General features: G+C 35.4%; 1 protein-coding gene and 1 pseudogene across 3 annotated transcripts; one reads left to right on the forward strand and one right to left on the reverse strand.

Moving 5' to 3' along the window:
* The first annotated feature begins 776 nt into the window (after positions 1–776).
* Positions 777–7,496, forward strand: EMB3111 (Tetratricopeptide repeat (TPR)-like superfamily protein). Of its 2 annotated transcripts, none has more exons than XM_028263489.2 (3): positions 777–992; positions 1,381–2,255; positions 6,305–7,496. In XM_028263489.2, exons 2-3 carry the CDS (start codon positions 1,484–1,486, stop codon positions 7,309–7,311), a joined length of 1,779 nt encoding a protein of 592 aa, XP_028119290.2. In that variant the 5' UTR covers positions 777–992; positions 1,381–1,483; the 3' UTR covers positions 7,312–7,496. The 2 variants fall into 2 exon arrangements, with proteins under 2 accessions (XP_028119290.2, XP_028119352.2); XM_028263551.2 differs by having other exon boundaries at positions 828–992; positions 1,377–2,255.
* Positions 7,497–11,022: 3,526 nt separating this feature from the next.
* On the reverse strand, positions 11,023–14,400 carry LOC145789132 (fatty acid elongase 3-like pseudogene; annotated as a pseudogene). Its single transcript, XR_014328126.1, has 2 exons — positions 13,198–14,400; positions 11,023–11,160 (listed from the first exon to the last, which is right to left on the reverse strand). The product of XR_014328126.1 is annotated as a fatty acid elongase 3-like pseudogene (transcript).
* Between the last annotated feature and the right edge of the window lie 258 nt (positions 14,401–14,658).

Genomic DNA, 14,658 nt, shown 5'->3' on the forward strand with positions numbered 1-14,658 from the left:
GGGCCCCCCCTAGGCCGCTGGCCAATTTTATACTCTTATCAATGTGATATTAACATGTCAATGTGAATATTCACATTGTCAACAGGCCGAGCTGGGCTCGCCATGGGCTGGTTTCTAGCAGCCACGAGGCGCGGACTAATTTTACACTCCTATCAATGTGAATGTTAACATGTCAATGTGAATATTCACATTGTCAACGGGCCAGGCTGGGCCGGGCCCGCCCCGGACCGTGGGCGGGCTTTTGGCCGCCCATGAGCCGCGAGCCAATTTTATACTTTTATCAATGTGAATGTTAACATGTCAATGTGAATATTCACATTGTCAACGGGCCGGACCGGGCCTGCCTCGGGCCGCCCATGGGCCGCTGGCGAGTTTCGCGCCGCCATAGGACGCGGGCCAATTTTACATTCCTATTAATGTGGATATTAACATGTCAATGTGAATATTCGCATTGTCAATGGGTTAGGCCCGCCCCAGCCCGACTCGAATTTTTTCGGACACCCACGAGGATTGACATGGGCCGGGCCCCTACACATTGACGATATGAACATTCACATTGACAGTGTGAACATTCACATTAGGGGTATTTTGATAATTATATCACCCATAGGTATGAAAATAGTATTTTGCTATTCTTATCTCAAATAAGACCTAATGAAATAGTCAAAAAGAATATGGATTAGATGGAATAAAACCCTTAAAAAGAGGATTTATCAAAAAAAAAAAAAGCATTTCAGAAAATAATTTATATTTTAAGCAAATGCCCCTATTTGTTTATTAAAAAAAAAAAACCCCTATACAAACTCCACCCATCCCACACCGTGTTCACCACCGCAGCCCACCATCTTTCCACTAACACCGCCGCCCTTACTGCGCCAGTGTCCTCCTCCTCCTTCGACGCTGGCCCTCGTCGCCCTAAGATGGAAGTCGACAAAATCGATGCCGTCGCCCCGCCATCGAAATCGTTCATAGAGTTTGAATCTCCGGCAACGGTATCCTTTTCCTCCTCTTTCAGTTCAATCCTACTATTCACTGCTTCAAATTTTCATTTTTTGATGATTTAATTCATAAGATTCACTACACACATAATGCATTTATTTGAATATGAACTTTAATTTGAGTCCCTGAGCAAGTTTTGCTTCTATTCAACCCTAACCTAATTCCTTATCAATATGAACTACTGTTAATTCCTGAAATCTGAATTTGGCACACTATGTTGTCAATTTAAATTTCTTGAAATTTCCATATACGTCTTTCAAAAAGAAAGCAAAACACCTTCTTCTTCTTTTTTTTTTTTTTTAATTTTTTTATTTTATTTTGGGCCTATATTGATTCCTTGGTATTGGGTCTAATTGATTCTTACATTTGTGTCAAAGCTAGATTTCTGAAACATAGCTGCCTCTTGGTTTGCTGCTTCTGTTGTTAAGCCCTGCCTCTGAATATTAACCAGAGAATTTTCTTTGAAGAGGTTTGATGGTTCTTTATGTTTCTTTCTCATGGTGTCCGTCGATTTCTCAGAAACTACAAGCCCCTTTTTGCTTCCCATATTGATCAGCATTTTGTCTATTGGAAGAAAAGTTCCATCAAATGGGTACATTCCCTTCAACAATTCAAACAAAAAAGACCCTTTCGTCAAATTAACAAACACATGAAAAAGCCTCTCAAACCTATCGAGAAAAGAGATTTGGACCAAAAAGTTTATTCAAGGGATACCATTAGAAACATATCAAACATATTAAGGTATTCAACTTGGGATTCTGCCCAACAACAGCTAGAGAAGCTCACTATAAGATGGGATTCTTATACGGTCAATCAAGTTCTCAAAACCCATCCGCCAATGGAAAAGGCCTGGCTGTTTTTCAATTGGGCTTCTCGGCTAAAAGGTTTTAAACATGACCAGTTTACTTGCACAACCATGCTGGATATTTTCGGAGAAGCTAGGAGGATATCATCAATGAGGTATGTTTTTGAGCAGATGCAAGAGAAAGGGATCAAGGTTGATGTGGTTACTTATACGTCACTTCTGCATTGGTTTTCCAATGATGGGGACGTTGATGGTGCAGTGAGGATTTGGGAGGAGATGAAAACTAGGTGTTGTGATCCAACAGTTGTGTCTTTTACTGCTTACATGAAGGTTCTATTTGATCACAACAGAGTGAAGGAGGCTACCAAGGTCTACAAGGAGATGCTGCAATCTGGTTGTTCTCCGAATTGTTACACGTACACAGTTCTAATGGAGCATCTTGCTGGTTCTGGTGAGAGCGAGCTTATTCTTCCCCCCCCCCCCACACACACACACACATAATATATATATCATTCTTTGTTCTATAACTTTGGTGCTTGTGTGATTGTTGAATGCTTGTGCACTATGTTTGTTAGTTACATTACTTGTATGTGTCCAGAAAGATTACTATTATCAAGACAAAGTCTGTCCATTTTCTCTTGGCACCTTGTATTCCTCAACAATGGTGTGTAAGTCTGTTTGTTAATCTACTTTTGTAGATCCCTTCACTGGAACAGCCTTGTCCTTTTGTCATCTTGAGGTACATTTGACCCTTGAATCTGAATTTTGTCGAAAGATGCAGTGTAGTTAGTTGCTATACAAATGATTTAGAAAAAAAAGGAAAAAAGAAAAGAGCCTGCGACCATCAACATCAATGCTTTTGAAGTACTTCAATATGACTTACCAAACAATCATTCTTCTTCTATATATTATTTACCTTCTATTCCTTACGCAGATCATATCATCGATCTTGTTCAATGGTTTTTCTGATACTTATCGATCATTTCAGTTTGTATCTTTGGGTTTTAATAGACTCTCTTTAACCAATCCCTAATCCTAATATTGAGGAAATCAATTATCAACCAATTAGGCTCTCTAGAGAAACCATCCTCTAGTTATGGGAGGAAGATAACAATAGACATAACTGACATAGTTTCTTTTGGCCGCCATTTGTCATTTTGATCCTTTTTATCCTCATATTCCAATTTAGCTGAATAGGATTGTAGTGGCAGCAGAATTTTGTTACTTCCAGCATCACAATTATGTGCTTATTTCAGAATCTTGTAAGGCTGTCTATTAAATGGGTTTTTTGATAGTTGTAGTTCATTTCAGTTTTGCTTTGGATATTACTACGCTCTCTTTAATCAATCCCTAATCCTGATATTGAGGAAATCAATTGTCAACCAATTTAAACTCTCCTGAGAAATCATCCTCTAGTTATGGAGTGATTAAAGGTAACAATAGACATAACCGATATAGGACCTTTTGGTCACCATTTGTCATCTTTATCCTTCTTATCCTCAGATTCCAATTCAAGTGAATAGTATTGTAGTACCGGCAGATGTTTGTTACTCCCAGTATCACAATTATATACTTCTTGTTTCAGGATCTTGTAAGCCTCTCTATTCCATTGCAATAAAATTGGAAATATTCTCAAAATAGCTTGAGACAAATTTGATTTATCATGAAACTTAAACATTTAACATATTTTAGGAAGAGGAAAGCGGCGTATTTACGCATAGTGGAAGAATTAGCTTTTAGTAAGCTTATGGTTATGGAGAATTACAATTAGCTGGATGAGTTATGTTCTGGATTTAGTTACATGATTTATTGATTCTTTGTTCCTAGGGATTTTCTACTGGCTAGCCAGTCGAGCTCTGCAAATATAACTGAAATATGTACAACTGAAATATGTACAAGTAAAAAGATAGATGATAATATGCATGTTTTGTATAATCTCAATGATTTGATAGGAGAGTTAATATTATGAAAATTTGAGATTGTGTTTGTGTGATTGGCCTATCCCTTGTGAGGGTGAAGCACTTCTCTTTCTTTCTCTCTTCTTCTTCTTATTCTTCTATCCAACAAGGTTATTGTTCACGTCATTGTTCACAGTGCTTAGAACAACCACCCAACTGCCCCTAAACACTCGTGTTTTCATTGCCAAAACCCTACCCTTTTACAAATCCTTAAACTCCTATTCTTTTAAGTATTTCTGCAGTCACAAAATCACATCAAATCTAGCCCTATAAGTCTATTGTTGCTGCTGCCAGTATGCTTAAACCGGGCTCACTACTTGTAGGAAAGTAATCCCTACTCGTCCTACACCAGTTTGGTATTAGAGCTTCAAGATCCTACCTTGTTCCTTACAAATCTTTTGATGAAGTTGCTTTCTTTATTACAATGTTGACAAGCTTTGAATTAAATTGGAAATTTGAAACCTGGTCAACAAGTTATAGAGCTACTAACAAAGATGTTGCGATGTTAAAGGAGGATTTTGCGATAATTAAGGAGGATGTTGCAACAATGAAGAGTGATGTGCATACTATCAAGACAACTTTGAATGAATTGAAAGCTTCCATGGAAGGATTGTTGGCTGCTGTTTTACAGAAGACTAATATCCAGGGGCAAAAAGATGATAGTGTTGAAGATTTTGAAGAAACTATGAAAGAACAAGATGAATATGCTGCTAATATTGAAGATATTGAAGAAAGGAAGGCGAAAAATAACTTGCTTACCAAAGAAAGCATGAAAGATCATCATGATCAATGTTCTAATGCCAAGGAAGTCAAAGAGAATGATGAGAATGCAACTGAACTTTCTACTCTTCATAAGAAAAATGAAGTTCATATTGAGTTTATTATTCCTGACAAATTCGATATGGTCAATGGAGTGATAACAACATTGAACTTTTTGATTTTCTCATCGTTCGTTCCAAACAATCAAGTTGAATGGTTGCAAGTGCAAGATTCCATAATCCTTATACTTCAACATTATAAAACTCGAGGTCGAGTTTTTTCGAATGGAGGGGAGAATGATAAAGATCATGGAAAGAAGAAAAAGAGCAAATCTAGAATTTCACATGAAGCACATTTAGAGTATCAAGAATTAAAGATTTAGAATAATTTTGAGTCTTCATGTCATTATAGTAGGTTTTAGTAATTAAGGGTATAATGGTAATTCCAATAATTATTGGACATGGGTTGTAGGGGTCACCCATGGGTTTTATTTTGAGTCAAGTTATTAAATGGATTATTATATATGATTTTTATTATGTCTAAAATAATCTTAGTGGTCAAAAGTTCAAGTTTCCTATTTTGATATTAAAGTAGAATTAGAAGTCATTAAAGTTTCCTATTATGATTGAAGTAGAATTGAAAGTCATAGTTGGTCTAGAATATTAGTAGTTGCTAAATATTTTTAGTTTCTAAATTTGAGAATAGTCCTTATAGAATTTAGGAAAGTCTTTAGCTTATAAATGTATCTGTAATCTCAATGATTTGATAGCAGAGTTAATATTATGAAAATTTGAGATTGTGTTTGTGTGATTGGCCTATCCCTTGTGAGGATGAAGCACTTCTCTTTCTTTCTCTCTTCTTCTTTTTCTTCTTCTTCTATCTAGCAGGTTATTGTTCATGTCATTGTTCACAGTGCTTAGAACAACCACCCAACTGCCTCTAAGCACTTGTGTTTTCATTCTCAAAACCCTACCCTTTTACAAACCCTTAAACTCCTATTCTTTTAAATATTTCTGCAGTCACAAAATCCCACCAAATCTAGCCCTAGAAGTCTATTGTTGCTGCTGCCAGTATACTTAAACCGGGCTCACTACTTGTAGGAAAGTAATCCCTACTCGTCCTACATCAGTAGGCTATTTTAGTAGGCTAAAATAGTTGTGTTTAGGAAGTTGGTTGAATTTTTTTGTAATTGAATGTGATGTTTGTAAGAGAAAAAGTAAAATGATTATGGGTTTGATGTGACATTTTGGTGGTGTTTGGGAAGAATTGTAGTTGGGTTTTTTCTCATTTTTTTTACTAAAAGACAAAAATTTTGCAAAAAAAAAAAAAAAAAAATATCCAAACAAAATATCACATCCAACCCCATAATCATTTCACTTTTTCTCTCACAAATATCACATCTAACTACAAAAAAATTCAACTATCTTCCCAAACACAAAAAAAAATTTCTTCAATAATATCCTACATCTAAAATTTTTTTCCAAACTCCATCTTTGTCTTATTGACTATTTTAACCTATTTTGTGTTTTAGTGCTATTTTAGCCCAAAAAGCCCAAAATGTCTCTCCTCAAAGTCTCTGCATTTGTCAATGTTAAGCTATATATCTCATGTTACCATGCTCTTATTTAGATGTTCCCATTCTACCTGTGTCTCTCTCAACAAAAAGAAATAATGGTAATTTTCATTCATCTATGATGCTATCTGCACTGCACTGGTGTTGTTGGATTTTTGAAGTTGCAACTTGTATCAGAAAAATGATCATCTCCTTTGCAATGATTTTCAGGCAAATACAAAGAAGTTCTTGAGATTTTTAACAAAATGCAAGAAGCTGGGGTTCAGCCTGATAAAGCCACATGTAATATTTTGGTTGAGAAATGTTGCAAAACAAGGGAGACATGGGCAATGACCCATATTCTTCAGTATATGAAAGAAAACCGCTTCGTCCTTCGTTACCCCGTTTATCTGGAAGCTCTTGAAACTTTAAAAGTTGCCAGTGAGAGTGATGTTCTCCTCAGGCAAGTTAATCCACATTTTTCTATCGAACGTGCCAACAAGGATGAGATAGATGATTGTAATGCAATTAGTACCGATATTGAATCTGTTATTGATGGAAGACTTGTATTACATTTCTTGAGAAGGAAAAATTTTGTTGCTGTTGACTACTTGCTTTCCTACATGATGGATAAGAATACTCGATTGGACTCTAGGATAATCTCAACTGTCATTGAGGTCAACAGTGCTCATTGCAGACCAACTGGTGCTTTATTGGCCTTTGAATATGGTGTGAAAATGGGGCTAAGGATTGAGAGAACCGCATATCTTGCCTTGATCGGAGTCTTCATCAGAACAAATTCATATCCCAAAGTTATGCACATTGTTGAGGAAATGATTCGGGCTGAAATTTCTCTTGGAACGTATCTGGGTGCACTCTTAATTTATAGGCTTGGTTGTGTTAGAAAACCTGGCTCTTCTGCAAAGATATTTGATTCATTGCCCGATGAGCAGAAGAACACGGCCACTTATACTGCTTTAATCGCTGCCTACTTCTCATCAGGGAATACCGATAAAGGACTTAAAATGTTCACGGAAATGAAAAGGAAAGGGGTTCGTGCTGCACTGGGTACATACAATGTGCTATTATCGGGTCTTGAAAAAAGTGGCAGAGTTCACGAAGTGGAATGTTTCAGAAGGGAAAAAAAGAACCTGCAAGGTGATGGCCGTTTTGAAGACACAGTTCCATTGGAGGAAATGATTTGTAATCGCTTATTTGCAGGGGATGCAGTATCTTGACATATAAGATTGGACCGTAGTTTCAGAAAAGAGTTTTTGGTCACTAGATGTAGCAGAATGTGAGGAGGGCTATCAATCAAAACCGACTGTACTGTTTGTTTCATGTATTTTCTCTCCGAGTTTCATCTGATTGGAAATTTTAGAGTTCTGGGCATTATTCATTTCTAAATTATTCAATTTTTGTATATCCTTGTTCTGGGCAATATCTCATTCACAATCATCATAAATTCCTTGGAGTTCAGGCAAAATGATGCAAATTGGAGGAGCACAAATTAATAGTTCCGACAAGCTCTTGGTATATCTGAATTTTGACACTGCTGAAGATAGCATGCAATTGTTGTGTGTGTTTTTGTGCTGCTTATGTTATGTATGTCCCTTATGGTTGAAGTTGACGTTATTAGGCAAAAAATTGAAGTACTGCATGTTCTTTTTTTGGTGAATTGATCTCCTTTCATTTTATTTTGTCAGGTTTTCGGGTACATGCTTGTCTTTGTTTGGTCTAATCTTTGTCCAGGGCATCTATTTTGTTATAGGAAAATGAGTGGGAGCACTAATTACTGTTACCACTAATGATGTGGCAGTAGGTCCCACCATAAATGATTTGATGTTTTGGCCTTGGTGTTGTATTTTTTTTCTTTTTTTATTGAGTGTCATATCATTAGTGGTCTTTTTAGAGTTTCAAGATTAGTGGTCTCTATCATTGTTGACTGAGACCTAAATATTATATAAATATGTTAATAAACAACCATGTTTCACAACTAGGGGAAAAACGAAAACCTTGTTTGGTTGTGTGCTGGTTTTCTTCAGTTTTGTTTTTTATTTTCATTTTTCTTGTTTTTAGAGAAGAAAAAGAAAATTGGAAACACTCATTATTTTGATGTTTGTGCCAGAACAATTTCGAAATTTTCATTTTTTGATTTTTTTTTTTTTTTTTTGGTGTGGTTTTCCTACAGCATGGTTACATGGGTTGTTTTCAAAATAAATTCTTTAAAAAAAAATTCGGAAATTGTTTGCTTGGAACTAGAAGAACAAAATTGAAAAAAATTTTGCAAAAAAAGAAGAAGATAAATTACATTGATATCTCCTAAGATTTAGAAAAAATACACAATTTTGATATAATTACATAGGCTTTCTTAAAGCTTTTATTCGCATGATACTGAACCTCCTTTTTAGGGTGGGCGCGGGTCGGTTGCGGCTACGAAACCTCCAATCCGCCATCCGTCCGCCAGATTGGCAGATTGAAGAAAATCAATCCGTATCCGTCCGCCAATCCGGCGGATGTGGATTGAGCGGATTGGCGGTTTGGCGAATGGATGTGAATCGGTTTGGCAGTTTAAAATTTTATAAATTTTTAACATAATTCAACTTGTGCACTTCCTTAAAAAAAAAAGAAAAAAAAAAGTATTACAGACAATGACTTAAAAAAGTATTACAATCACTGTATGCCTTATCCAAAGAAAGAAAGTTTGAAACTTTAGAATATCACGATCACTGCATGCTTCATCCACATATTACAATCACAGCATGATTCATCCCTATAAAGTATTACAATCTGTGATTCTTAAAATATAATAACAATTCAAACCACCAAAACCATAAACAGAGCAGTAGTAGAGATTGAATGTCTCTATATTGTTACATCTACATATGTTTTTGAAAACAAAAACCAACCAGCATATATCATATTTTCTATTTATTATTTTTAGAGTTAGATTTAAAAACTAAAAAATATAGATGAATAATACGTTTATTTTTTTCAATTCAAAAATATATTCAAATTGAAAACTTTTTCTCAACAGAATATTTAAACTCTTTTTCAATTGAAAACACAAACATAATATTTAAACAATTCGAAAATACAAAGTCTTATAAATTACTACAGGTGCTCGCGATTTGGCGGTTTGGCAGTTCGGTTGCGGCCAAAAAATCTCAAATTCGCCATCCGTCCGCCAAATTGGCGGATTGGAGAAAATCAATCCGCAACCGTCCGCTCATCATCACGCATCCGTCCAAAATGCGGCGGATCGGTTCGGTTCGGTCGGTTTTGGCGGATCGGTATATCCGCTGCTCACCCCTACTCCTTTTCATCAAAATTCAAAATTCTACTCATATGGATGAAAAAATTATATTGTCATCTCTTTTACACTTAAATATATATTTTTCTTTATTTACCATCGTATTTTCACACCATTTAAATTGATTTCAGTCTTTTTAGACTTCTTAATAGAAAGCTAAGTGATATTATATCAAAATTATAAGACTTATTATATATTTTTTTAAAATTCAGGAACTTATTTTTCAACCTTCTCTTAAATAGTTGTTACTATACTTCTTATTCAACTAATCTAATACTCTTTTCTAATGAAATTTCTTCAACTTTTCTTTTGTTTTTCTTTGTGATGAAGTTTTTTTAAGAATAGAAGGCTCCGTTTGGCGAGAGCTTTTTTGGCTATTTTAACCACAAAAGATAAAATAGATTATTTTAACTACAACAAACAAAACATTACATCTAACCCATAATTATTGTACTCTTCTCTCACAAAAAAGTTAAAAAAAACCAAAAAATCAAAAAGTTAAAAAATCCTTCTCAAACTAAACTTTTTAACCTACACTAAAATAATCAAAAAAGTTAAAAAGTAAAAAGTCAACTCACTTTTCAAACGGAGGCAAAACAAACAAACAAGTCACTACCAAAGTTGTGCAATAGTCAAGTGGGGACTGGGATGGAGACAACAACTTGCTTCAATTTTCTCGTGATTTTTAGATCAATGTCTCTATTTGCCTTTTTTTTCTTTTTTTCTTTTTATATATTAAGAACCGTCCAAATTAAAATATCTTCTTCACCTTTTTAGTTGTGTAGGGCCTTTTAGTGTGGTATGGTCCTTGGCAGTACTCCTCTTACCAATATATTTCCTGTTGGTTAAAAAGATATATATAAATGTCTACCTAATTTTAATTTTTTTTTACCGTAAGGTCTCGTTTGTCAATTATATATTTTAACTAAAATATTAAAAATTTATTATAAATTATTACGTCACTTTTTCTATTTTTCTACATATCTTTTTGTAAAAAGTTAAAAAATTATTAAAATAATATGTTCTCAAATGAGACCTAGGCTAACCATTATTGATATGCTTTAATAACAGTTTCGTTTTGTACCTCGAATTTCTAAAGGCTAGAATGGCCTGAAATTCCAAAACCACGTCGTTTTGGTTTTTTTTTTTTTTTTTTTTGTAGTAACTCACAGAGGAGGAAGAAGAAAAAGAAAAAGAAAAAAGAAGAAAGAAGAGAGGGGAGGAGAGAGAGAAATCAACCAAAAATCTAAAAATTCAAAAACGATGTATCATCATCAACAACGTATCATCATCTCTGTGAGAGAGAGAGAGAGGCATCAACAACATATCATCATCAACAATCCAAGAGGCATCAAAAATAAAAAAATAAAAAAATTTTGGATTCAAACCCAGATCTGTACACATCATCATCAGAATTTGATTCAAACCCAGATTTTGATTTTGATTTTGATTCAAACCCAGATGTGTACATATCATCATCATCAGATTTGTACACATCATCATCAAAATAAAAAAAAAAAAATTGGATTCAAACTCAGATTTTGATTTTGATTTTTGATCTTCTGTACGCATCATCATCAGAGAGATTCAAACCCAAAAATAAAAAATCAAAATCAACACATCATCATCATCAACACAGATTTGTACCCGTTGGTGATAACAGCTCCAGTGTGGCATCGGAGATCTATACACAGATCTCTTCCCCCCTCCCTCTTCTCTCTTCCCCTCTCTCTCTTTCTCTTTCTCCTCCTCCGTCTTCTCTCTCTTCCTCCATCTGTCAATGATATAGGAGGGAAAAAAAGAAAAAAACAAATAAATAAATAAAAAATACCCAAAACGAGCCACTCGGGCCAACTATTTCTCGAGTTACCAAGGATTATTGCTTTAATAATAGAGGGTGACATTGACAAATTGCAATATTGTTCATTCTTTTTTGAAATGCTTGGATGTCATATGAGCATTGGATCTGCGATTAATTAGCCAAAATTCTTATATTTCATTTTAAGTGTTTAGAATTTGATTATTTAATTGCACGTGTTATTTTGTTTCGTATTCTCTATTCACATTTAATATTCAACAAAATAATTAAACTAAAAAGAATGTGTCTCATTGCAACTTTGGTGAGAACATTCTCTCCCTTTCAATAATTTTATTTGACTTAATGTCAAAAATAAAATCCTTTAGCTTTAGGTTGTATATGAATTGAGGAAAAAGAAATTTCAAAAAAAAAAAGTTAATCACACCAACACCCCCCCCCCCAAAAAAAAAAAAAAAAAAAAAATCCAAAACCAAAATGTCTTAATAAATCAAATATTCAAACACAATATTTAGTTCCTCATTAAAGTGCCTATTTCACCTCATCTAGCTTTTATTTGAATTATCCAATGTTCCGGTGCCATTTTTTGACTTTTTCACTGGTTGGTTTCATCTCCTACCCAAACATCTTTTCTTGTAAGCAAATTGAAATTGATTTTTTTTGTTGTCAATTAGCAAATTATTATTTGTAAATATCATGAAATTTACATTAAACTAACAATATATTATTATAAACAATTTTTAAACTCACGAATTTCATGAATCACCAAAAAAACACTACAAACAAATAGAGAACAAAGATTTAAAAAAAAAAAAAAATTCAATTAGTGTGAGTTAAAATTCTAACTACCTAGTGAGAAACCGGGACCTCTAGGCCAACACCTAACTAGTGAGATACATTAGGACTCTAGACCAACGTCTAACCAGTTGATCTCATGAATTACACAATTTCTCTCTCTTCCTATTAAGGGAATATGAAAGAGTGATAAAAGGAGGAGGGCTGTTAAAAGGAAATGGGAGGGGACTGCAATAGGGCTCGAGCTGGCAAGAAAGGGTGGGTAGTTGTAACTGGTGGTGGCGGTGGATCACCATGGCAGAGTTAAGAAACCAAAAGGAGGAGGGCTGTTATAAAAATATTTCATATAAATTTTTACGATTGACTTCAAGAAAGATAAAAAAAAATATATTATTTATAACTAGTGTATCATAGATAATAAGTATATTTTATTCATATTCACATACCTTTTTCATTTTCCTTTTCAAATCTCTCTTCAAATCCTCTAACCAAACACAACATAAAAATCAAAATTTAACTTTTAACCTCATTCCCAAATTAGAACTCAATTCGAAACCAAGGTTTCAAATTTTTTTTATCAACATGGTTTGAACTTTGAACATCAATTCGTGAGATTTAGGTCTATAATATCATGAAAATGGATTGTACATGAATAATCTACAAAGTTCAAATTTTAATGGCTGAATAACTTTTTCAACAGCCAATGAATTTGATTACCTTTCAAAGAATATACTATACTTACTCATATCAAATTGCTAGTATTATTCTTAAAATAAAATACATAGAACTAATTGATTTATTTATTTATTTATTATATGTACCCCTTTTTCTTTTTCTTTTTTTCCTTTTTTTTTTGGTTGAAAATTTGGTTGAAACTAAACACCATCAAGTCTGCTGAAGCTGAAATAAATAAACTAAACAATAAAAAACAAAAATTTCTCCAGAGATTGAACTAGCAAAGAATTTGACTATGAATTCAGTAATCAATAGGCAAATTTTTTAGAAAAAATACCATGAACTAGCACTAATTTTCTTTCTGGAAACAAGAAATCAAAAGAAAAAACACTAAGAATTATTGTATATAACCTGTCTATCTCCTAACAAATCATATTTGTATAACATATATATATACTGATAAAATTCGTCTCTATGTTGTTGCCCCTGAATCCAAAGTCAGAGAGAGAGAGAAGAAAAACCCACCACTCAAATATCCTTGTCTTTGACCACGTCCGTGTCTACATCTCCATCTTTAATGGCATGAAAATCAGCAACCTTTCTCCTCCGAAGATGCATCTTGACATAGAAATTAAGAAACAGCAAGAGAATGGCAGCATTGAGAACCGAATTGAACCACCAAGCCCCAATTCCATTACACCCACCATTCAAAAAATGAAGCAAAAGCACACCCACATGGCACAAAACATTACAACCGAGAAGAACAATCTGACAAGTGACCACAAAGGGGAAACAAGCACCGGGCAAACCAATGGCAGTCCAAAATCTGTAGCCATAAACAAGAGAGTAAACAGAGGTGGCAATGAGAATGGCAAGAACTTGAAAAGATTGAGAGAATTCGAGCCAGAGGAAGGACATGAAGATGAGAATGGAGTGGTTGAAGAGGCGGAAGAAGGAGAGGTGGCGGGCGCGGAGGATGGAGAAGAAGGTGCGGAAAGTGTGGAGGAAGCGGGAGAGGTAGAAGAGGTAGGACCAGAAGAAGACGCGGCCGGAAGGGCGGGTGCCGAGGGGGAAACAGAGGAGCCATTGGAAAGGGGTTTTGGAGCGGGCCCAGAACCAGCGGGTGTCGCGGATCTCGGAGGCGGAGGAGAAGAGGAGGCCGGTGAAGATGGTGGCGGAGATGAGGGACATGGAGAGGGAGTGGAGGGCGGGGAGGGGACCCAGGGGGAGGGGACGGCGGAGGGGGAGGAGAGAGAGGAGGAGAGAGAGGAGGAGGTAGGTGGAGATGGAGCTGAAGAGGAAGGACCAGGTGGAGCCCCAGGACTGGGTGTGGCTCCACCGGAAATTGACGATAGAGGGGTGCTCGGAGAGGTAATAGGTTAGGGTTTGGATGATCATGGTTGGTTGGTTGGTTGCCGGGGTTAACCCAGCTGAGTTTCCCTAGAAGAGGGAACCAACAAGAGGGAACAACCAAACCAACCTCGTTGAGGGAGGGAGGGAGGGAGGAGTCTCTCTCGCCCGAATCCAAAATAATACAGAGGTGGTGGTGTGGTGGTTGGTTTTTTTTGGAAAATGTCTGAATGGTTATTTACAGGCTGTTATTTCAGTTTTTTTTTGTGTAGGAATTGAGAGAAAAGAGTATTTTAGAGAGGGAGAGAGAGAGAGAGAGAGAGAGAGAGAGGTTTGTGTGTAGGGGAGAAGGTGTGAAGTGGGAAGGATGAGACCAGTGGTCATGGAGAATTGGAAAATCAGCTGGTTTTATACGCTGGAGAATTTGGATGGTCTCAGATTTTTTCCATCACGATGATACACGGTCCTTTATGAGGTGCTTCATTAGGCGTGTGTCACAGATTCATGAAAAATGTTATACTTCTCTAAATTTTTTATCAAATAAATAATTATATATTCTATATAAATGTAGGATTTATAAAATTGTAGACCTCATATTCATGTGAGGCTTTGATAATTTATTTGATAAAAAAATTA

Source organism: Camellia sinensis, chromosome 4 (genome assembly GCF_055761805.1).
Source record: "Camellia sinensis isolate YWXY chromosome 4, ASM5576180v1, whole genome shotgun sequence".
NCBI classification, from domain to species: Eukaryota; Viridiplantae; Streptophyta; class Magnoliopsida; order Ericales; family Theaceae; genus Camellia; species Camellia sinensis.